This window comes from Puntigrus tetrazona, chromosome 16 (genome assembly GCF_018831695.1).
Source record: "Puntigrus tetrazona isolate hp1 chromosome 16, ASM1883169v1, whole genome shotgun sequence".
In the NCBI taxonomy this organism is placed as follows: Eukaryota; Metazoa; Chordata; class Actinopteri; order Cypriniformes; family Cyprinidae; genus Puntigrus; species Puntigrus tetrazona.
Window position 1 is genome coordinate 17726097 of NC_056714.1, and position 22557 is coordinate 17748653.

Below are 22557 nucleotides of genomic sequence, written 5' to 3' on the forward strand. Positions count from 1 at the left end.
AGAGAGAGAGAGAGAGAGAGAGAGAGAGAGAGAGAGAACACGGCATACAGTATCATACACACCTGAAATTATTGTCCTATAAAAATGGTAAACCTATAATAGATCACTCGTGTAATACCGTTTCATGATAAATCATTTAGAACTGATTTGATACGAGCTGTCGTGAAAACGAACCTTTATGCTTGTCATGCTTAAAAGAAAAAAAGAGCGATGTATTTGGCTTAGCGCTGAGCTCCATGCGTCGCTTGTTCATATCTTGATCATAATTGGGAAACTATTATCTTGACCGACATTTATTGATCCTGTCAACGCATTAAATGATTGTAACCTGTCAAGGTGAAGACATCTGCTATGTCTACAAATAAAGATCAAATTGCACACGCAATACAAGTGTAAAAATGTAAAATTATACAGTAGGAATCGTATCTAATAAATTGTTAACATATATGCGAGCTCTCTTTAACATGAACATTTCCATCATCAACATGAGCAACCTTCACTCTTTAAAATGAAAACAAACAAAAAAACAAAAACAAAGAACCTTTGCCATACCTTATATTCCACAAGATGTATTTTAGTAGTAAAGGTTCTTCAGTTTATTAACATGTTCTTCACACTTAGAAAAAGTGACTCTTTTAAGAACTGTTCACTAAAAGGATTTTTGGGGAACCAAGGGTTTTATGGCATTGCTGTGAAAACCCCCTTTTGGAACCATTATTTTAAAGAGTGATGTACAATTGCATAATTTTATTAAAGGAATGGTTCTATTTGCTGAAAATGTACTCACCCTGAGGTCATCCAAGATGTAGAGGAGTTTGTTTCTTCATCTGAACATATTTGGAGAAATTTAGCATAGCATCACTTGCTCATCAGTGGCTTCTCTGCAGTAAATGGGTGCCAAATGAGAATCCAAACAACTGATAAAAGCATCACAATAATCCTCAAGTAATCCACACATGAACTCCACTTCACCAGTTAACATCTCGTGAAGTAAAAAAAAAAAAGCTGTGTCTTCTAGCTATAACAAATAACGGTCTAAGGGTGAATACATTTTAGCAACTTTCATTTTTGGGTTAATACATTCTTTCTTAAATAAAATGCTTCCATTTTTTTTTTTTTTAGATTGTCTTAAGGTTTGTTCGAGAAATAACAAACTAGTTTCTTGCATAGTCTTAGTGTGGGGTAATCTTTTGGTTACATGAATAAACATCTTGAGGAAACCTTCCGTCTCACTGAATTTACCCATTGTTCAATGTAAGAATCGCTATTTAAGGCAAGGATTAACTTTGCATTAAGCAAGAGTCCAAAGCCTGAGTGCCTCAGTGAATGCTTTGGTTCACTCAGTTGCCGGCCACAACAGCACTGTAAATGAGAAATAAATAATGTAAGCATCCCTTTCCGCAAGCATATTAAGATAGTTAACACCGTCATGGCTAAATGCTACGATGAAACTGAATCTGTGCAACTTTATATCACATCTGTATAGCATGTTATTTGCATAGCTAGCTTTGCCGACTCTAAGCTAAAAGGTCTTTGTGTCATGGTTGGAGAGCTTTAATAACCAGATCCTTCAGTAATGATGAGACAACTGCTTATTCAAAGAAATGACCGGTTTGAAATGGTTTTGAGGCATGAGTCACTGCTGATTCACATCTGCAAGTTTGAATTCGATCCATTTGTGAGTCATGTCTGTGAAGTTAACCGCATGTGGACGCAACAGACCAGTCTGGCCTCCTGTTAAAACAGTAGCATGGATGAGAGGCTGAATGACGGACGCTAAGGACGGTTTGCTCACAAAGAGAGCGGAGGGTGAATATGACTTTGTACATAACATATTCTTCAACAAAGCTGACTGTCTCAGAAATGCTAAAAATACGCTGAAGATGAAACATCTAATAATATCACTCTGAACATCTACAGAAAATAACCATATGCATAAAAACGACAGTGCTTTTTTTATTTTACCTTGCATTATGGTAATCCTTTAGTGACTAGGACCAGACAATAAAACTACAGTGCATTATTTATTGCCTCTGGCATTATGGTAATCCTTTAGTAATAAGCAAGGGTACCTCTTTCTGTACCACAGGATTACCTCTGCCTGTCAGCCATTGAGGATTTTGAAACTTGAACCGTTTTACAAACATTACTACCATCCATATCCAAGCCACAAGCGGGAAAGTATGAAGTCACCGACTGCCTTCTCGCTACAGCACATCCTATCAACCCAATTTCATCAGGGAAACGTTAAAATTACGGATATTAGTGAACGGATTACAATAAACGGAAACAATAAACAATTTACAGCATGTATTAATATTATGTGTATTAAATATTGTTTGTATGTATTATTTACTGAACATTCGTATTAATTCATAACACATAATGCTTATATAACTTAAATGTTAATGCATTAGCAAATGTAGAAATTATTATTGACCAAGATTAATGTTACAAAAGGACAATTTAGAGATTGCAAATACTAATATTAGGGTTCAAAACTAAGCATTCTTATTTCATCACATATTCACTCTCATTACAATTTTGGAAATGTACTCAATTAAACTGATTATTGTGTTCAGCAAGTGATTGAATAATTTTAAATTATCAAGGTTTCATAAAAATATTGAGCAGCACAACTGTTTTAAAGAAATCTTGAGCATCAAATCTGCATATTACAATGATTTCTGAAGAATCATGTGACACTATCTATCTCTCCATCTATCCATCCATCCTACTCTATAGATTACATGTAAAAATCTGATGCAATCATAACTTTAATGTGGTGTCACAATAAATCTTAACATTGGTATAATACTTGAAATGAACAAGAAAAATGACAAATTTGGCACTATGTCAAAAACAGCCACTCTTCAGAATAAGGCACACCTCATAGATAATATAACAGTAGTCACCAGTGAACCCTTTAGGACTGCACTAAAGATTTTCAAAGCCATTCTAAATGTGTGGGCCTAAATTATCTACATTGAGTCAGCATATTTTAAAGAATACTTAATCATGCAAAAAAGTTGCAAAAAGTAAGTATACTCTACATAAAACAAGTATCAGAATGTGTTCCACGGTATGTCAGACAGCACCTTTCTGCAAAAGAGGATGAATGCCAAATAAGGCTAAAATCCAGTCCATCGTGAGCTTTTTCAACTGCTGGGAAACTGGTGGGCAAGGAACATCCAGCTGCTTCCCAAACATCACCAAAGCGGTGCGACCGGACTCTTAAAAACAGACTGACTGATGATTGAGTGGGTTTGGAAGGAAAACAGCTTTGACTGTAATCTTAAGGATAGCAGTTGAGGCCCTGTTCATTTGGACAGTTAAATACAGGAGAAGCTTTAATTCATGTGGTGGTGTTGAAGTCAGAGTAGAAGAGGAATGCTGACTCGTCCTGTTCGACAGACAGCCGGAAAGCTCTTTTTTTCTTTTCTTTTTTTAACTTTCTGTAAAGATTCTGAACAGAACTCAAGGCATCACGTGGACATTTTATCATAGTGTCAAATTATTTGCACCGTAGTTGCATTAAACAGCCAACAAAACCAATATAACTTAAAATCCTTTTTTTTTCAGAATCTGAAGAGCCCCCTGGTGGCATTTAAAACCAATCATAGCAGATATATTTAGCTGATAAAAAGGCAGGAATTAAAAATCCTCTCTTTAAAAAGCTTTTATATTTTTTCGATTCAGAGCTAGATCCATTGCTTTAGCTGAAAGGCTCTGAGAGTTTTTGCTCCCACATGCTTTCCACTACTTTGAACAGTTCCATGGTGGCTTTGGCATCTTCTACTGATGAGTGGCCTCCCTTCCCTGTCTGAAAACAGAAGAGGAGAGTGAGTTTTAAAGTTTAAAGTGGGGAAAAAAAAAAAAGCCATGCCGGTCTTTACTTTCTTTATAAAAACAATCAGATGCGTCTTCTTTCGATCTTAGGAGGCTTTGAACTGACTCCAGATATACCCTGTGATCCGTGTGGCTCAGGAGAACCTCACATCCGCTGAGCCACGATACAGAGTTTTGTGCCGAGTTAAACCCACCTGTATGTCCTTTTTGAGAATAGCCTTAGCGAGCCTCTTCAGAGACGGCATTTCTTTCACAGGCAGTCCAGCTTTCTCGTTTAGCAGTGGAATCCGCGCCGTATCTCGTGTTTGGCAAACAGGATGGAAATATTTTAAGGCCTTGAAGTCATTATTAATGGCATGGCCCACAACCACTTTCCCTGTTATTATCTTCAAAATCTGTGGGCAAAATGTATAATGATGCTTAGTAGACTTAGGAAATCAATCAAACTATTACTGGTTTGTCATTACTTGGTTTATTTTGAGCTCAGTGAATAAATGAATATTTTTGTCTGAATAATGAAATAAAAAGAAATGTAAAAAAATTATTATATATAAATAATCAAATCTAAAACCAGTCATTTTAAATGCTATGAATTCGGGCATCAAAATGTCAAAACTTTAAAACATAACACAGTCTGATAAAGGATAAGATATTGTTCTACCAATATATACTGCGTCAACATTTTTAAATGCAAAAACAAATCTCCTAACATTTGTTGAATGTTACGTATATGTTACATATTATGTAAAATATTATTATGTAACAAATTACAACATTATTTGATTGTCTGTGAACTGACAAAAAAAAGTAATAGGTTAAAAAAAAAACAATTGTAATCATACTTATTTCAGTTTGAGTTATTTTAATCATATCAGGGTATAAGGAAATGGGAAAGGATTTTTATTTTAAAAACTGCTGATTTGCTTGATTAAAGTGTCTTCTATATATATAAATGCAAAATAACATGCTGATTAAAGTAGAAAAGCTCTTTCATACCTCTTTCTGTGCCTGATCAAAGGGTATGGCATGGAGTAGGTCCTGCCGCCTGATTCCACTCCAGCAAGTGCGGAAATCCGTCACAGGATTGATGGGTTTGATATATTTATCATATATCACATCACCCTCGTAGTTGACGATACTGCAGCGAGCAAGTTCATTACGAAACCCCTTCGGTCCTGTGCCCACCATCTCACAGTCTAACGCTACATATTTTAAAGATCCGAGACTGCGGGGTGCCGCTTGGGGTCTTGGATGCCTCTGAGATGTGGAGGCAGTGGATGGAAATGCAAGCGTGGAATTCTTGGAAAATGTCTGTGAAGAACTAGAAGGCTCGTTGGTCTTATTAGGCAGATGAGAGGTAAATTTAGGAAAAATAGCACCTGGTTTTGATTGATCAAGCTTTGCGTTTCCTGACTTGTTTTTATTTTTCTGCTTGTTCCTTTTGTTACCCTTTTTATTTTGTTTCTCTTTCAACAAACCCTTGTGTTCCAAGTAATGTCTCCTTCCAAGGAAACGTTCATGCTTGGAATTTCTTCTGGATTTATTTGATTTGCCTCCTTGACTGGGCTCACAAACCAGGTTCAGCATAATCCCTGACATTCTTGCACACCCAGAGATTGTTTACAGCAGTCTTCCTGATCTTCTTTTACTCTTAAATAGTGACAAAGAAAAAGAAAAATGACTGTTAAGACAAAGAACTAACATGATAGCACAAAACGATTGTAATAATCCTTCTGCAGAAAAGTGTACGAGAAATACAGTACAATACTACAATAAATAGTACAAAAGTAACAATGAAACAGAAACAAATTCTATTTTAATTTACTTATCTTTATAATCATGTTTCACTGTATAAAATGAGTCTTTATACATTGGGTAATATATATATATATATATGCCTTTTGAAATGCGCTCGACGACAAATCATAAAATAAAAAAGGCTGTCAAAAAAGTTAACGTTTGTAATCCCCTTTATAAACGATATTTTTAAAACTATGCAAAGACAATAGCATCTATTCACGGTTGACGGTTTTACTAGACAGACTTAACATTTTCACTTTTGTTCCTGAATCATGTAGGCTTTGGATTAAAATAACAGGTCGCTAATGTCTTTTAAATAAACCGATTATGAACATTTCTCTTGAATGTCACATCAAAGCACATTTCCATGATCGACAAGTTATCTAGCCAGTTCTCAAATATTACACAGTGAACAGCGAATTAACGTGTGCGACTCTATAACGTATAGACAAAACCATTCAAAGTTACTAAAGCCATACCATAATTTGTCCCAAAACAGCGACATTTTTATACTGTTTCCTATTATGGCGTTCATAACAAGCATGTTATGTTTGTGGATGCGCATGTACTTCCGGGTCGGAGTTTAACGGCTAAAGGAAGTTCAAACTGTTCATTTCAAACAAACGGTTCAAACCCCACATCTGTGATTTTAGAGGTTTCTGTTTACTGTTAATTCGGTTTTCGGCGTAGTTTCAATTATTAGGGTGATTATGGTATAGAGTTGTACACATTTGTGTACAAAAAATGCATCGTTCATAACGAAGTAATGGACAACTCCCAATCGTGAACGAATCACTTTTGTGAATCAGTTTAACCGAGTCATTTGTTCACGAGTCGCACATCAGTGGTAGGCGGCGCGCCTGTGAACACGTGTGGTCGGGCTGCTGCATGTAAACACCACAGTCTTAATACGTTTCCAATTAAGTTTTTATATTAAATAAATGCTCGGATTATTGAAGGACACCTAGTTTAACCTGCGTGGTGCTTTTAGTGCTGCAGAAATGTTTGTGGCGGCTTTTTCAGAGCAGGAGCAGAGAGACTTAGCTGAGAAGCTGACTTCGCTGCTGTCAACCTACAGACACATATCAGACTCCTACATAATAGTAATGAATCTACAACTTATTGTACCATTTCAGTGTTTGTGCATTATAAACTGCTATGTTGTGAAGTTCGTCAAGAATGCAAGTGTGAACGTAACAGTAAACGGATAATCCGGTGTGTTAAGCTGAGGGTTTCTGTCAACTAAAATATTTATGTGCATGTGAAAGTGTATCTGTGTTTGTGCGTCCACGCAGGAGTTCTTCAGTGAGAGTTTGTGGGACACTCTGCCTGTGAGCTGGCAGGACGCCCTCGGTGATCTTACACCACCACAGATCGCTGATCTGCTGCTGGATAAAGAGATTAAGGACAGGCGGTAAATGAGTTTATTCTTTGTATCTGTCTCTGGTTGCCTTAAATTAAGGTAATGTTACAAAGCCAGAACATTGCTCAAAATCTAATTTGGAGCATTTGCCTGTAGAAAAAAGCTTTGAGATAAATAGACGAAGAGTTCAAATGTGCATTCTAAAACTTTCTTCCAAAATGATCAGGCTCCTATATTGATGTTTAATTCTTTCACTTTAATTGCATAGAAAAGGACCTGTACAATGCCATTAGAGGAAGTTTACTGAACCTTATCATAAGAGCCTGATAAATATGTTCATTGACATAAAAACTTCAGATGGAACTTAAAGGCTTTTGCATTTGAACTCTTCAGATAGAAATGTGTGACGTGATAAAATACATACTTTATAACTTTATTTCTTGTCTGAAAAATCTGGTTTTGCGTTGGGACCACCATATGCTTATTCTACCATACCCATAGTTAGTTTAGCATCATTGTGATGCTTTTGTGCTTTTAATATCTTTCTTGTAAAAGTTTCAGCATATGACGTATTTAAATACATATATAATTTTCTTTTCCTTTTTACTATTTTATTATAGTGAACATGAATTAAAGTAAATGCAAGGGTGTTGTATTTATTCTGTGTTTTAGGTACCCATCTGTGTGGCCTCTGTCCTTGCTGGCACTGCGGACGGCAGCACATTCGCTGTCGTTTCCACGTAAAGCACCAGGCGGGCACAGCCAGGACACAGGTGCAGCAGGGCCAGAGGAGTTTCAGTCGAACCAGAGTCAGAGTTCTTTGTTAGGACACATATTCCGTAAGCACGTCAAGCCCAAGAAGCAGCACGAAATCCGCTGACTAGGCACGGTACGGGTACATTATGCATCATGTAATGTTAATATGGAAATAAATGATTGCCATTTTTAAAGAAATATGACTCCATTAAAGCTGCAGTCCATAACTTTTTAAAAATGAACAAAATGTGTACAAGTACACCATGAATCCATTTTCCAAACAGTTTTCGCGTGGTCCTGAATCACTGTGGTACACCTGTAATAAGTGTTTACATTCAGACTATTTAGTCTGGTTTGGCTAGGGACCACTGCGGAGTAGCCTGGTAACCCCGTGATTGGTCAAGTAGCTCTGTTTATTAACTGCTAGAGCACCAAAAATGGACTGCAGCTTTAGCATTATTTGATCATCTAAAGATACTGAGGATTATTCAAACATTTTTCTTCTGCTGAACTGTCTCTCCTAGCTGGTCAAGAAATTATGTGATCAGGCTAACTGTAGCTGTGTGGTTGACGTTGGGTCTGGACAGGTACAGTAATGACTTGCTTAATTTTTTTGTTCTAAATTTGTGTGTTACTCACTTTAATTTGATCCGTCCTACAGGGCCATTTGACGAGGTTTCTGTCTTTTGGACTTGGTCTGGATGTCACTGGAATTGAGGCTGACCCTAACCTTGTTTCCATGGCTACCAAATTTGATAGACAGCTTGTACTGACACTCACTAAAGATATTCAGAAGGTTAATTCATTTTATTTTATAATCTATTAATATTATCCTTTACACTACGTATTTTCATCAACATGTCCTAACTATATAAACCACAGGTTTTTATATAAGAAATATATGTCATCAAGCATCTTTCATGTTTCTGTTGTAGTCAGGAAATTCTCAAAGTCTTTATTCTGCACCTGGTCCTCCTCCTCGTCATGTGGTGGGCTGGGTCAACCCAAAAGCTTCGTGGGATGTCTTCATTCAGCAGCTTGGTCTGACAGCAACTGAAAATGACAGTATTGGAGCAACCACTGGCCCATATGAAAAGAAACAGCGGGTGGAGGAGCTGAATCTAGAGCCGCATTCATGCCAAATCAAAGCACAAGATTTACAAAATATACTGCTGACTCAAAAAACTGACGTCAATGCTTCAGACTCTGTAGCACAAATAAACACTGGGCTTTTTCCATCAGGGATGGCCACCGAAATGCTTACCTGTAAAACTGTACCAGTTGCTGCTTGTGATGCCGAAAAACTTGGCTGTTTTGTCCTCACCGGACTTCATGCTTGTGGAGACCTTAGTTCTACACTTCTACGTCATTTTGTCAATTGCCCTCGCGTTCAGGTCATCACATCAGTCGCTTGCTGCTACATGAAAATCTCAACCAAGGAAAACCCAAACCCTCCAGGCGTTTTCCAGCCCCCATTTTCTGCAGACAGAGTGGTGGATTCCTGTTCAGAATATGGTTATCCGATGAGCGACTGGGTCTGTGGATTACCAGCGCACCAGTTGTCGTATAAGGCACGAGAGGGAGCGTGTCATGCAATAGAGGACTATCTCCACCGATTGAGAGAGGAGAGTGGCTTACTGAGGACACACTGCTATAGAGCCATCTTAGAAAGCATCATCAGAGCGGAGAGGCCCGATATGCGCAGACCGGGAGTTCAGACTGTTAGGAAAGCCCACGCACTGTCATTTTCTGAGTTAGTGTCTTTACTGTTACATTTGAGAATTATAATTTTTTCAAAGAGGTAATGCACTGTCTTTGTTTTTAATTTTGCACCTTTCTCTAAGGTCCACTATTTTCTTTGCTGTTTTTTGGCACCAGTACCTGTTGGGGAGGTTTTGTTTCGAAAACCTGGCAACCTGGGCATTAAAAATACATTTCTTACATTTTTCTAAATGTTGAGAGCATAAGGAAAGCAATGTAAAGACGTATGTCAATGTTTTTCCACATCTTGGCCCTGCACAGCATCTTGTTGTCTACAGAGCCATCTTTATCATTCGGTTTCTACATAGACCTGTGCATTCACCTCTCTCGACAACTCTACATGAATGAATCGGGATTAAACAACATATAAAAGCAGGCGTTAATCATCTTTCGCTTCTACTGTACGTTTACATGGACAACAATAATCTGATTTTAACACCATTAATATGTTCAGGGCTTGACATTAACAGCTCCGGGGGTAACAAAGTCACAGCAGCTCATGTAAACACCACAATCATAATGTCTTATTTAGAAAAAAGTCATTTTGGCCTTCAGTATAAACTGTTTTTTAGATAGACGAGAAAGTTTTGGGATATGAGAAAGGATGCTTTGATTGTACAATGACCGCTTGTGTGTGAAATTTTGGTTTCTCGGTTCATGACCCCTTTAAAGAATTGCAGAATCTGTGACTCACCCCTGAGCTTCAGTTTCTGGAACAAGAAGGACTTGAGAAACTAGTTCAGAAGTCTTAAATAATCTAAATCTCATTGCCACATGTCATATTTTCAAGTACATCTGAGATACTAGACGGCTGCATTTTAATGTTATCTTCTGTTTTGTCCCAGGTATGCTCGTTTGGCACTGCCACGGGTGGGCCTACCTTCTGATCTCGCACTTGACCCTGCTGCTGTTGATGAAATGCTAGCGCACCAGGGTAAAGTGGTGGCATACTTCAGCCTGGTTCTTCTCCTCGCACCTGTGGTGGAAACTCTAGTGTTACTGGACAGAATGATTTTCCTGCAAGAGAGAGGTTAATGAAGACTCATATGAAGAACTGAAAATGACCAAATTAGCATTAGTGGGTTTTTTTTACATGTAATTTAAATATTATTTGATTAATTTTTTAATATTAATGTTTTACAGACAGAAATCTCATATGTTTTTTTTACTCAAAAATATCAGTATCTACAAAATAAAATATTTTAGATTTTGACTTAACTTCTATTCATACATTTTCCAGGTGTTAAAATCAGAATCATTATAAAATTTTGATATTCCCTGATTGTATAATTATAATTCATCTTTATATTTTTATATTCAGGTTTCCAGAGTAACATCATCCCACTTTTTGATGCTGCTTTTTCCCCACGAAACCTGGTACTGGTGGCCGTCAAGCCCAAAGAAGCACAGAGCTGAACGAAATAACACACACCAAGATATTTGAATCCAAGTTCTGAATCACAACCACGTAATTAGATTAACAGTAACAATTTATAAATAAAATCCCCTGAATGAACCGTCACACAAACCATCTGACATTTGAAAACTGAAATTAGAGGTCTGATTTTCCATTTTCCATAGTGACCCATTAATAGCTCATTGTCAATCATTTATTCCTGTTATGCTTTTCTTCACTTATAAGCAAAAACTGTCTGAGATTTTGTCTGAATTGGAGAGAATTTTTAAAAATATTTTTAACTTTGTTATAAAGACAAACTAGTTTGTGCTTTTTTCATAGTTGTCAGACTGGATTTATTGCATAAACTTTTCTCTTAAGGAACAGGATTTATATTTCACTGGCCAAAGTTGCTATCATCTATGGCTCATATTTATTACAAAAGACATTCAGACCCGGGATCTACTGTGTTTGTTATTTACAAAAATGTTCTAATTGTAAATAAAAACAAAACACTAATGAAAAGCCTGACGTGTCCTTTTTTAACCTATAGATGGCAGTCTTAATATAAAATCAGGTCAAGCTTTCAGAGAGAATATGCTAAAGCTGCATGATTTCTAGTACATAAAGTTTACTGCAGTAACAAACCAAATTATTTTCTCATTTCAGCTTTATTTATAGAAACTAGAAGTGCTGATGTATTAGAATGTATGGAATAAAGGTTAAATTATTTATTGAACCATTTACATCAAGATTCACCTTAACCTAAAACATTTGTTTTGCCAAATAAAATATTTTAAAGATCAACGTTTCATTAAAATTTAGATCTTTTAGGGTTTGATTAATCTCCATTTCCAGGTCTGGAAATCGCTCCTTTAAGATTTCCTCATATTTAGGTCTTCCAAGACAGTGGGAATCCAATTGTTTCTTTTAGGTTTAAAGAAAAAGAAACATAAACATCAAATTTAAATCTTAATGTGTTTTAGCTCATTTTATGTAGTATTGCACCCTTCAGCTAGGAACCACTGGCTCCATACAACACATTGTATCTTGTGCACACTTTAGAGTTCAATTCAACACTCTCAAAACACTCTGCACATCACTAGAGTCTTTATTTGTGATAACACTTACAAAATTTCACACAACTGAAGGGAGACATGGAAAAATGTTAATTCTTCATGCTCTCAACAAAGAATTCATTACATGCCACTGTGAGAGCAGCCACCAGCACAACAAACTCCTGGAAGTCCACTTCTCCATCCCGGTTCTCATCCAAATCGGACATGATCTTCTCCACAACCATGGGGTCTTTACTTGCCTACAACAGGAGACAGTTTTTATGCATGGGAGATATAAGTGTTAACGCTACTTAGTATGGCTAAAAACTTACTGCTAAAAAGTCGCTGAGCTCTCCCTGAAGCAAACTCTTGAGCTCGGCTTTGCTTAGCTTGTACTTGTCTCCTTCTTTGGAAGAGTACGTGTGGAACACTTTAATCAGACCTTCCATTGCGTCTTCCAGTTTTGATACCATGTTTGTTTGTTTTTTATCCTTTATATATACTCTGAAAAATAAATACATTTTGCTAATCACGTGAACACCTGAGAATCCATGCATGCTCAAATTCATTTTAAAATGCATTATCTGCATCCAATAAATTAACGTTTTGTGAAAATGCATAGCCCTTTTCGATTCTTAAAAGCATGCGCTGTTTGAACAGACACCTGCTGACCCCAGAGGCCCCACTATCCCCCTAAGAATGGGGTTACATAGCCACGAAGGAATCTAATATCTGTGAGCGAACAGGCCTTTTGGCTCCGGCAGGCTGATGACGATCATGAGGGAGATGGAAGACAGGTATACATCAATTATTCAATTAGTCTTTTGTATGAACTAAAGGCTCTGATGCTATTTATCCACCATTAAGGACTTAAAAAAATGCATATCAAGTCTAAAGTCTCAGAAAGAAATTAACGTTCAAAGGAGAAAAAAAAAAAAAAAAAAAAAAAAAAGCATTTAACCGGTAAACCAATCCACAAATGAGCCAATGAACAAGAACTTTTTTTTTTTTTTATCAGCGCTATTAAACTATTTAATTGACGTTGGTTCAATAAATCACTCGTATTGGTCATTGTAGTAATACGTACTGCTTATTAAGTTGCAAAAACGGCCTTATTCGTATTACAAGGAGAGTTATGTACCAAATATTATTTATTTTATTTTTTTAATGAAAGGGTCTTATAATACGCATTAACATTTAACAATTAAATAATTATCTTAAAGGGGCTTAAACGTGTTAAACCATTGACAACTGTATGTTTACACATAACGACGTATATAGGCCTACAATATATCCAGAAAGCTGTCAGCAAAACATTAGTATGTCAATAAAAACAAAGAAAATTCTCAACTTACCTAGACAAAGAAGTGGCACCTAACTAGCGCTTGAAAAGTTACCGGCGCCCAGTCATTAAATAGAGTCCATTCACCTGTGCGGGGGAAATAATCAAGTGGGCGGGGTTTCGTCCAACCGCAGCACGCACGTCCAATGACATCATGACGCACGCTCACACGATCTAAACCAGGGCTGTCCAAACTAGGTCCTGGTGGGCTTGTGTCCGGCAGAGTGTAGCTCCGACTTGCCTCCGTACACCTGCATGGACGTTTCTAACATGTCTAGTTATGTAAGTTTAATTAGGGTTGGAGCTAAACTTTGCAGGACACTGCTTTGTTCATCCCTGATCTAAGTTCTCTAATAATGTGCTAAAACATTGGTCTCAAATTCAAGTCCTGGAGGGCCACAGCTCTGCACAGTTTAGCTGCAACTTTAATCAAACAAACCCGATCCAGCTAATCAACACAAGCAATTTCCAAGCAGGCATGATTTGGAGCTAAACTGTGCAGAGCTGTGACCCTCCAGGAGTTGAGTTTGAGACCAATGTGCTAAAATAAATGAGATAGCGGTAGAAGTAATTTGTGTAGGTTCATAATAGAATACAAGTAACTGCTTAGATTTTGCTTTTGGAATGATTTCACTAGTTAACAAATCAAGGCAAAGATCACATACAGCTTCGTATATAACTTTGCTATGTTTACCTACATGATAGAAGTTCTGGAACTTGAAGCATGGTCTCATGAGGCCAACTAGATGAATTCCTGGCATCATTTTATCTCAAATTTCACTTCAGTAACCTACTCACTTTATCTCTTATTAAAGCACTTTTGGTTCAGTCTAAGGTTTAAACCAGGTCAAACAATATCCGTGTCAGGCTAAAGGAATCTTGTATTGGGCAATGTTATGAGGTGGAGTGAGGCATGAAGTTGTTGTTTCATTATCACAGTAATAAATTTGTCTAGAATGAATCTATCAGTGACTTAATATTGTTTCAAAAATGTTATTATTATTATTAGGGTTATGGAAATATTTCCATTACCTTAAAGAAATGTTAACTAAAATACATTTAAATAAGATATATATACACAAAAACAAAATAAACTGGAACTGTTAATAAAATGAAAGGAAGATATGGACATATAAAAAAACTAAACAAAATCAACAAATTACTAAAGGTAAAAAACAATCAGAACATGTAAAAGTCAACGCTAATTCAAAATACTAACAAAAACGGTATTATATCAATCACATAAATACACACACTAAAGCAGTACCACCTACACCAACAGACACAAACAGTGATGACTAAACATCCGCCACTTTTATTATGGCTCTGAAAAATCACACGAGAAGGTAAACATACAAGATAAAATGATGCGTCATAGCTTCTTGTTTATTTGCACGGATCCATCTGTTCAGTAAAATACATTTTATGATTCATGATTCACAACTAAATAGAGCAGACATCAAAAATCATCATTAATGGAGTTGAATGTGAAGTTAGTTGTGGGCATATCAAACTCAGAGCGAGGGGCACAGGTTATTTCCTAATCCAGATCATAAAGAATAATAGAACGAGAGAGGAATTATTCAAACTGCCTAGAGATAGAACATTGTAGTGCCGGCCTAAGAGGCACAGTATAATTTTTTTATATTTTTTTAAATGATACTTACTTTATATGGTAACCATGGCAACTCTATTTTATGATTTCCTCTTTACAAATCAATCAAGCACATCTGTTTCTCCATCTATCTATTCATAGTCTTGCCATTGCCATTATTCTTTTATCAAAACAAAAATAGAAGGCATTCACATTTTTTAATCACAAATTCACAGATACAAAATACATTTGTGTATAAAAAGATACATTTAAATGTCTGATAAAAACAAATGCATAAAATCTATACACTGTATTTACAAAACAATTTTAAATGTTAATTATTTTCATTTAAAATATATCAAAACCTTATTTAATGACAAGTTCAGCATAAGATGTGGAAACAGTATTGCAGCTCACTACCCTAATTAAGATAAGTATATACTTGCATACTAAAGTAAATAGAACTATTGATTGACAAAGTGAGCATGTGTGTTGTTGAGCATGTGGTTTGTCTACTTGTTTTTGCTCACTCACTGAACATATGAGTCAGAATTAACTTTTTCCATTCCTTCTGCAACCAGTTAGTCAGACAAACTGGTTTAGACGAATCTTAGCTTAACACCCTTGCAGATCAGCTGCTACAATACACGCGATATTCTGAATACTTGGAAATTAACAGCTACATGTTCTTTCAAGTAATCTCTGCCACTGATAACATTATTTATGTCCTTCAAGCTAGTTCATAAACACCTATTAGGAGTTTCATCAGTGATTTGGTGGCCATCTTCAGCTGTACCTGCAGAACTCTGGTCCTGTGGCAGCTCAGTCTGGGAAACAGACCTCACTGAAGATGGGCGACTATGACGGCTGGTCGTACGCTGTCTTATAATGTTTGGTTTTCCCAGAACACTCCTCAGCTGCACCCAGAAAAAGCTCTGTTCTGTGGGTTGCTGGGGCCACTCTAGGTAGGTTTTGGTACTGAGCATCCTTTTGAGCTTGCAGAATTTACTGGGAAGGGAAGTTGGGTCTATGGGCTCCTTCACAATCAGGATGACATCACTAAACGTCTTGCCAATGGCCCGCTGTTGGGCAAAATAGAGTTCATAGTTGCACCACTCGCTGTTCACGAAGTTGCGGGACAACACGAAGATTACCTTAATAACAAGAAAACATTTTAGGATGCAGTTTGGGAATGTAAAAAATATTAGACATTTATTAGAGTATTTAGACAATGCTCTTTCATTTATTTTAGGGGTTATTGTAAATGATAGCCCAATCAAATTAACATAAGAATAATCCATTAATTTGAAAATACAATAAAATATTGGTGAAGACTTATCCACCCGACCCAAAATTTTGAATGTTAGTCTATGATGTTGCAACTGTGAGATATAAAGTCGTATTTATGGTAAATAATTTTGCAATTCTGAGATATATAATAAAATGGTTTTTTTTTTAAAATAAAAATAAGCTTCTATAATATAAAGGTTTAGATATTTACATCCACACTACATCCACACTACTATGATACACAAAAAGATGAATCAGAAAAAGACTTGTTCCAATCATTTTAAAAATGGTGACATTGCATGTTTCTTTCGAGGACAGGCATTTTTGAAGAACATAAATGTGTGAGGACATACCTTGCGACTATCTTCAATGTTCTCAATGATGTTGTCAATGATCCACTTCCCTGGAGTGAAGTCTCTTTCGTGGATGCAGAGGCGGTAAGGAGGCTTAGAATTCTCTAGACAAGGGAGCAGCTGGTTTCTAACCCAGTCTGCATCCGCATGGCTGTAAGAGATGAAAGCATGAAAGGTGTAGTCCACAGCCTGGCCTGAACCCTCTTTGTGGGCCCTGTACTTGGCTCTGATGATCTGATATGTAGCTTTAATGTACCACGGCACGTGAAATATGTAGCACAGAAGCGTCAGACCAAGAACAACGACTGCTGTTGTTGACACACAGACGATGATAACGAGTGTAATATTACACGCTAAATGACCAGGAAAGTATCGTGATACCATTGTGTTGAGAAGACGTTCGGGATGGTAACACTTGTAGTTGTTTGGCCAGTCTGTGATGGTCACTTTGCCCTTGCTTGTGGTTTCCTGTATGAAGGTATAGAGATCACAGGTACAATGATAAGGGTTGTTTCCTGCAGTCAGGCTACGCAGGCTAGGCATGTCCTTAAAAGACGTCAAGCTAACAAGTCCAAAGGAGTTCCCGTCTAAAGCGAGCATCCTCAAGTATGGATTTCTCCAGCCGGAAGGGATGAACTTGATCTTGTTGCCACTGAGGAGGAGCTCGGTCAGATTGGATGCCTTATTAAAATATTCCATGTCAAGCTGGTCTAAGCTGCTGTATGAAAGATCGAGGAAGCTTACGGAAGTGGGAAGGCACTTAAAACAGTGACTCGTCAGACTATTATGATGAGCGATTGCTTTAGTAATGGTTTGTCTCCATTGACAGTCATGGTTTCCCATATACTGCAGCTCGTTGTGACTCATATCAATTGTAGTCAGCTTGACAAAATCTTTGGTCAGAGATGCCAAGTCACTGAGGCTGGTAAGTCGATTGCGACTGACGTTGAAGGTTTCAAGCTTGTGCAATACGTTTCTAGTGTCACATAGTGGGTTATAAATGTAGCTGTCCCTCAGCTGGTTGTTAGAGATGTCCAGAAGCTCAACACTTTTCATCTCGGGCCACGAGTCGCACGGCACGCTGTTGAAGTTCACATTCCATACAATGAACTGGCGGATATGATTGAGCCAGGTGAAGCTCCAGTCGAAACGCATTATATCTGGATTACTGATGTCCCTGTAGAACAAAACAGCAACATCAAAATAACAAAGCTATTTTTTCTCACAATAAAAATACATAAAGAGAAATGAGAATTAACTTTGCCGATTCCTCTTAATGGTTCTAATTCTACTATGGTTCCATTAACAATTATTTTTGTACTTTTAAGAAATAAATTACACTTATTGTTAGGCAAAGTAGAGATCATAGTTGCACCCCTTGCTGTGAAAGAGGTTCTGCAACAACATGCAGACTACCATAATGTGAAAACATGTTAGGATGCGATTTGTGTTTGTTTGACGGTTTGCGCATTATTATAAGAACAATAAATTATGCATAACTAAATGCAAGTAAAACTAACCCAAACCCTAATCATAACCCAAACCATATAGGTACATGTAGTTAATTATTTCACTCAGTACATAAATTAATAATTTCACTGCAACAAAGACACCTTAAAATAAAGTGTAAATAAGTATCTTAATACATTTGTAATGATAAAAGCAACAAAAGTCATTTAATCTTGTTTTTGGCAAAAATGAAAATGATTCTAACAAGTATCTGGTTTCCAGTTCCTGAAATATGCATGCATTTTTTTAACTGCATACAAAAAAACATGGAGAAATATTTAAGCATTTTGTTTTAAAAAATTGATACTGAAAAATATAGCAGTTAATAACTTACGAGAGCACCAGCTTTTCCAAGGTCAAGTTCGTTACACTGGATCCCTGCGTTTTATTCAGTGAACGAGCAAAGTCGATGAGCAGCAGTTCCAGGCCTTTGATTGAACTGATTTCCAAATTTACCAGAGCCATTCTCATAACCTCTTCATTGAATTTACCTCGATAGAAGGTTAGGAGCCGGGCCTTTACATACTGTAGGCCATTAAAAATATCCTGTTTGCCAGTGTAGTACTGAAATTCAAAAAGGTTTCGGAAACGTAGCACATCCAAAGTTTTGTTTTCCAGATCTTTTAATATAATTGGAAGCATTTCTGGGCTTTTATCAAAAGCTATATCGAACCACAAGTTTTTTGTGTTGAGGTTGCTGAAATACCCAGGTTCGTAACTTTTAAAACCAGTACCAGTTTTAACAGCAAACTTGCCCAATGAGATATCCTTTAACGCATAAAGGTCACGGCTTCCCAAACTACTGAACAGCGGTCCACCAATGGACAGCACTTTTAACTGGGTGAAATTGAAAGAAGCAGCATCCAGTAATGCTTGTGTGTACAAATTATTTGACATTTCTAAAACCTTTAAATTTGTGAGCGGCGCAAGGGCTTTGAATGGAATTTCTGTCAGAGAGTTATTAAATAAGTTTAGATTCTCCAAAAAAATGTTTCCCTGAAAGGCATCATCCACAATCAAAGAGATGTTGTTGAAATTAAGATTGAGGACTCTCAGATGACTAAGTTTGAAAAAATCTTGTTTGCTGATGACCTGTATGGTATTGAAAGACAGGTCGAGCTCTTCCAGAGAGGCGGGCAGATTTGTTGCAGGCACATGGTCTAGCCGTAGACCTTTACAGTCGGCTGAACGCATATCAGATGCTATTGTGCAGGACTGATTGGCTTTAGCTGGTTTCATGTGCACAACTGCCTGGAGGCTGAGAAGAAGAGCCAGTAAAACAAACATTCTCATGGGCTTTGTTTAGATCTGAAACAAAGGATAGGGAAAAATATTTCTGTTATTAGCAAACCAGACTCAGCGTTTCAATTTATGTTACAATTTTAAGGACGCTTAATGACACGAATGAGGACCGCAATCAAATCAAGCTTAGAATTTAATCAAATATGCCGTGTTTACTCGAAAGGGGAAAAAATTACAGCAACTACAGCATATTTATGAATTTAATATCTTTTCAAGAATGGTTGACAATGAGGAAATGAGAAAGAAGTTGCCAGACAATGAATGGTTTGTTTCAGGTGTGAATCAATCATGCTGTCAGTTCAGTTGTTGGAAAAAAAAGAAATGTTCTCACAATACATTTTGTGTACAGCAACTTCTAATGTTAACCTTAAAAAATGTGAACACACACACACACACACACACATATATAGTCAATTATAATGTTGTTTTGCGAATATGAAAATATTAAACATCATGTTCAGTAGTTATAGACTTTATTTTACACAGTTTCTTTACACTATAAAAATCATATTGCGTAAACCACAAATAAAAAAAATAATACTTAAGATTTACATTTTACCTTTTGCATGAGAAGCTGTAGTTTTTTAAAGTTTCATGGAAGAAGCAGGAATCCACAATAAATCCTCAAACTTCATCTGCCGTAAAGAGTGATTAGTCAGTCGAAATGTCTTAAAAGACTCCTAATGAGAGTGCAGTGCTCAAGCACAGTAATAATTAAACACCTTTTTGCCATGTGACTTACTGCTCAACTCAATATTTCCGCCAAGGACAGAAAGAGGAAATTATTAACCTAAAGTAGCTCTGCCTTCTAGAACAGACCCTTCATTATTGTCTTTGGTTTCTTGCCCCCCCTTCCAAAAAAAGAAACAGTTCCCTGCCGAGTTCCATTAAGTTATTCAATATTTCATCTTCAAAACAGGTTTATCAATCCAATCTTCATTTCTTTTCGTCACTTTCTTTTTTCCCTACAGTTTTTGTTTTCTTAATATTTTGTAGTTCAAATAAATTGTAAGTAATAACCAAAACATTGTCACTTCAAATTTTTTACTATTTTTTTTTTTTTTTTTTTTTTTTAAATCACAGGCAGCTCAGGCAAACACAAAGTGTGTTTGACCTATTTAAAAAAAAGTACATCTGAGGGGCGCAAAAGTTCAAGAATCCTTCAGCAGCAGATATCTGGGAATGTGAAGCGCAAGAAAAGTGTTTGCTATGGTGATGAGGTTATGGCGCACTAGAATAAATATTGTGGAAATAAAAATAAGAAAAAAGAGAAGAAGGAGGGAGAAAGTCGACGAGGGGAGAGAAATGGTGTTTATGAAGTTGCTTCCGTTAGTACACCAGTGTAGGATTAACGTTTGATTACTTTGACGAACTTTTAAAGACAAACAAACGTTACGCTGGTAGCTAATACAAACACGAGTGGGTTTTAGTGTATTTACATACGCCCCAGTGGTTTAAGATTTTTCATCGCTCTGATTTAATGATTCGTGAATAATCCTGGTGGAAGAAACATATAACGTTAGCACAGCGTATTGCCTTTTATAATACAGAAAATTAAGGTATGCGCATCTCTGCAAAACCTTAAAATTTTGCAAGTACAAATAGACAGGAGTTTAGCTGCAAAGTTTAGCTCCGGCTGTAATCAAACACACCTAAAGCGACTAATTGCGGTCTTCGGGATCGCTTGAATATTAAAAGCAGGTGTATTTGATCAGAGTTGGAGCTAAACTTTGCGGGGCAGTCGACGCGCCAGCTAACGTTAGACGTAAAAAAGTTGGGAGTAAGCCCTACGACAGACGTTGAAACGTCCAGCTTTACTTTAAATGTTTAGACAGTGCATTCTCCCGCAATAATACCTGACACGACTTCACGCTGCAGTGACTGCAGCTACTAATATAAAACTGAATTGATCAAGACGGCACTAAGCGGAGCCACCGCGCTTTATCTCAAGTCTCTGCGCATGTTCCCATGACAGATTTATTCAAACAAACATTTTTAATGAAGGCAGCAAGTTGGGTAAAATATAACGAATGTAACAAAGTTGCTCTCTAGAGGTATTTTTCTAGCTGGGTTTTTCTATCCAATGAACATCTTTCCTGATGTAACTGTGATTTTACGTGACCGTGCGTCCTTCTATGACTGAAAAAAACACAGTTTGTATTTTATGGGGGAAAAGTCACGCTACATAGCCTAATGAACGGAATGACGACTTGAAAAATTTAAACAGCGAATGATACAGGTTATCTCAATAATTCAACAAGTAATATTTTACTGCACAATTACAAGCTCTACATTTTTATATGTGTGGTAAGTTAAATATTAGTCTACCGCGCTTCGCCTTTGACATTGCTTAACCTGTCCGAAAAGACCATGAACAGTGTAGTCTGCAGTAACAATGAGCTAAGAGACGTGAATCCTAAAAACATAACGTCCAAGCGAATCATGACTTTTTCATTTTACACCTACCTCTCTCTAGGGGTAAGATTTGGTGTCAGACGTAGTGCAACGGGTAGAAACTCAACTCAAATCGCATTTTACATCCAGCATTGCCTTACGACCGGCCCCAGAGGGAAGTTTGAGCACATCGTGTCAGCTTTCACTGAGCTTCTTCCTTCATTCTCTGCTAAAACTGCAAACGGCGATGTTCCGCCCCGCTAATCGTTCAGTTATTCAGCTCCGGTGAGTGGAACAGAAACGGCAGGGAAAATCTTGTTAAAGGGGTAGTTCACTCAACAATGGTCATTCTGTCAACATTTACTCACCCTCGTGTCGTTGCAAACCCGTATGATTTCATTCTTCTGTGTAACACAAAAGAAGATATTTTGACTTCTCCTGAATGGAAAAAGTGTGACATTTCTCAAGATGTCTGCTTTTGTTTCACCGAGGAAAGAAGTGTATGATGACACGAGGGTGAATGATGACAGAAGTCCCAGTTTTGGGTGAGCCCTTAAAAGTTTAAGAAGCTATTGCCCTTCAAGTAGGCATACAACCTCAATATAGTGAGTTAACTGTGATTCAGATTGCTTTTTGTTTAGTTTTTACGTACAATTTTACTTTGTGTAAATTGTTTGAGGTAAACATAACCAATTCAGTTTAAACATCATGTAATTTAATGTAAATGTTCTCCTGAATGCTTCTCTATACAACATGAGGTTTGAATGGTAGTCCACCCAGAAATGAAATG

General features: G+C 37.0%; 4 protein-coding genes across 5 annotated transcripts; 1 reads left to right on the forward strand and 3 right to left on the reverse strand.

The window, feature by feature from the left end:
- Positions 1–2759: 2759 nt before the first annotated feature.
- isg20l2 (interferon stimulated exonuclease gene 20-like 2) lies at positions 2760–6242 on the reverse strand. The gene is made up of 4 exons (XM_043261985.1): positions 6129–6242; positions 4846–5499; positions 4044–4244; positions 2760–3823 (listed from the first exon to the last, which is right to left on the reverse strand). The coding sequence occupies exons 2-4, from the start codon at positions 5446–5448 to the stop codon at positions 3716–3718; spliced, it is 912 nt and encodes a 303-aa protein (XP_043117920.1). The 5' UTR covers positions 5449–5499; positions 6129–6242; the 3' UTR covers positions 2760–3715.
- Positions 6243–6507: 265 nt separating this feature from the next.
- On the forward strand, positions 6508–11386 carry mettl25b (methyltransferase like 25B). The gene is given in 8 exon segments (XM_043260332.1): positions 6508–6752; positions 6945–7063; positions 7685–7901; positions 8293–8355; positions 8430–8564; positions 8704–9521; positions 10375–10559; positions 10851–11386. Coding segments are annotated over 8 exon segments (1734 nt in total). The 5' UTR covers positions 6508–6650; the 3' UTR covers positions 10946–11386.
- A 632-nt stretch (positions 11387–12018) lies between these two features.
- Positions 12019–13457, reverse strand: s100a1 (S100 calcium binding protein A1). Of its 2 annotated transcripts, XM_043260396.1 has the most exons (3): positions 13339–13457; positions 12316–12487; positions 12019–12243 (listed from the first exon to the last, which is right to left on the reverse strand). In XM_043260396.1, exons 2-3 carry the CDS (start codon positions 12454–12456, stop codon positions 12094–12096), a joined length of 291 nt encoding a protein of 96 aa, XP_043116331.1. In that variant the 5' UTR covers positions 12457–12487; positions 13339–13457; the 3' UTR covers positions 12019–12093. The 2 variants fall into 2 exon arrangements, with proteins under 2 accessions (XP_043116331.1, XP_043116330.1); XM_043260395.1 differs by lacking the exon at positions 13339–13457 and having other exon boundaries at positions 12316–12657.
- A 1228-nt stretch (positions 13458–14685) lies between these two features.
- Positions 14686–22293, reverse strand: tlr18 (toll-like receptor 18). The gene is made up of 5 exons (XM_043260786.1): positions 21840–22293; positions 19933–20008; positions 18406–19379; positions 16563–17739; positions 14686–16073 (listed from the first exon to the last, which is right to left on the reverse strand). The coding sequence occupies exons 3-5, from the start codon at positions 19362–19364 to the stop codon at positions 15660–15662; spliced, it is 2550 nt and encodes an 849-aa protein (XP_043116721.1). The 5' UTR covers positions 19365–19379; positions 19933–20008; positions 21840–22293; the 3' UTR covers positions 14686–15659.
- Positions 22294–22557: the final 264 nt, after the last annotated feature.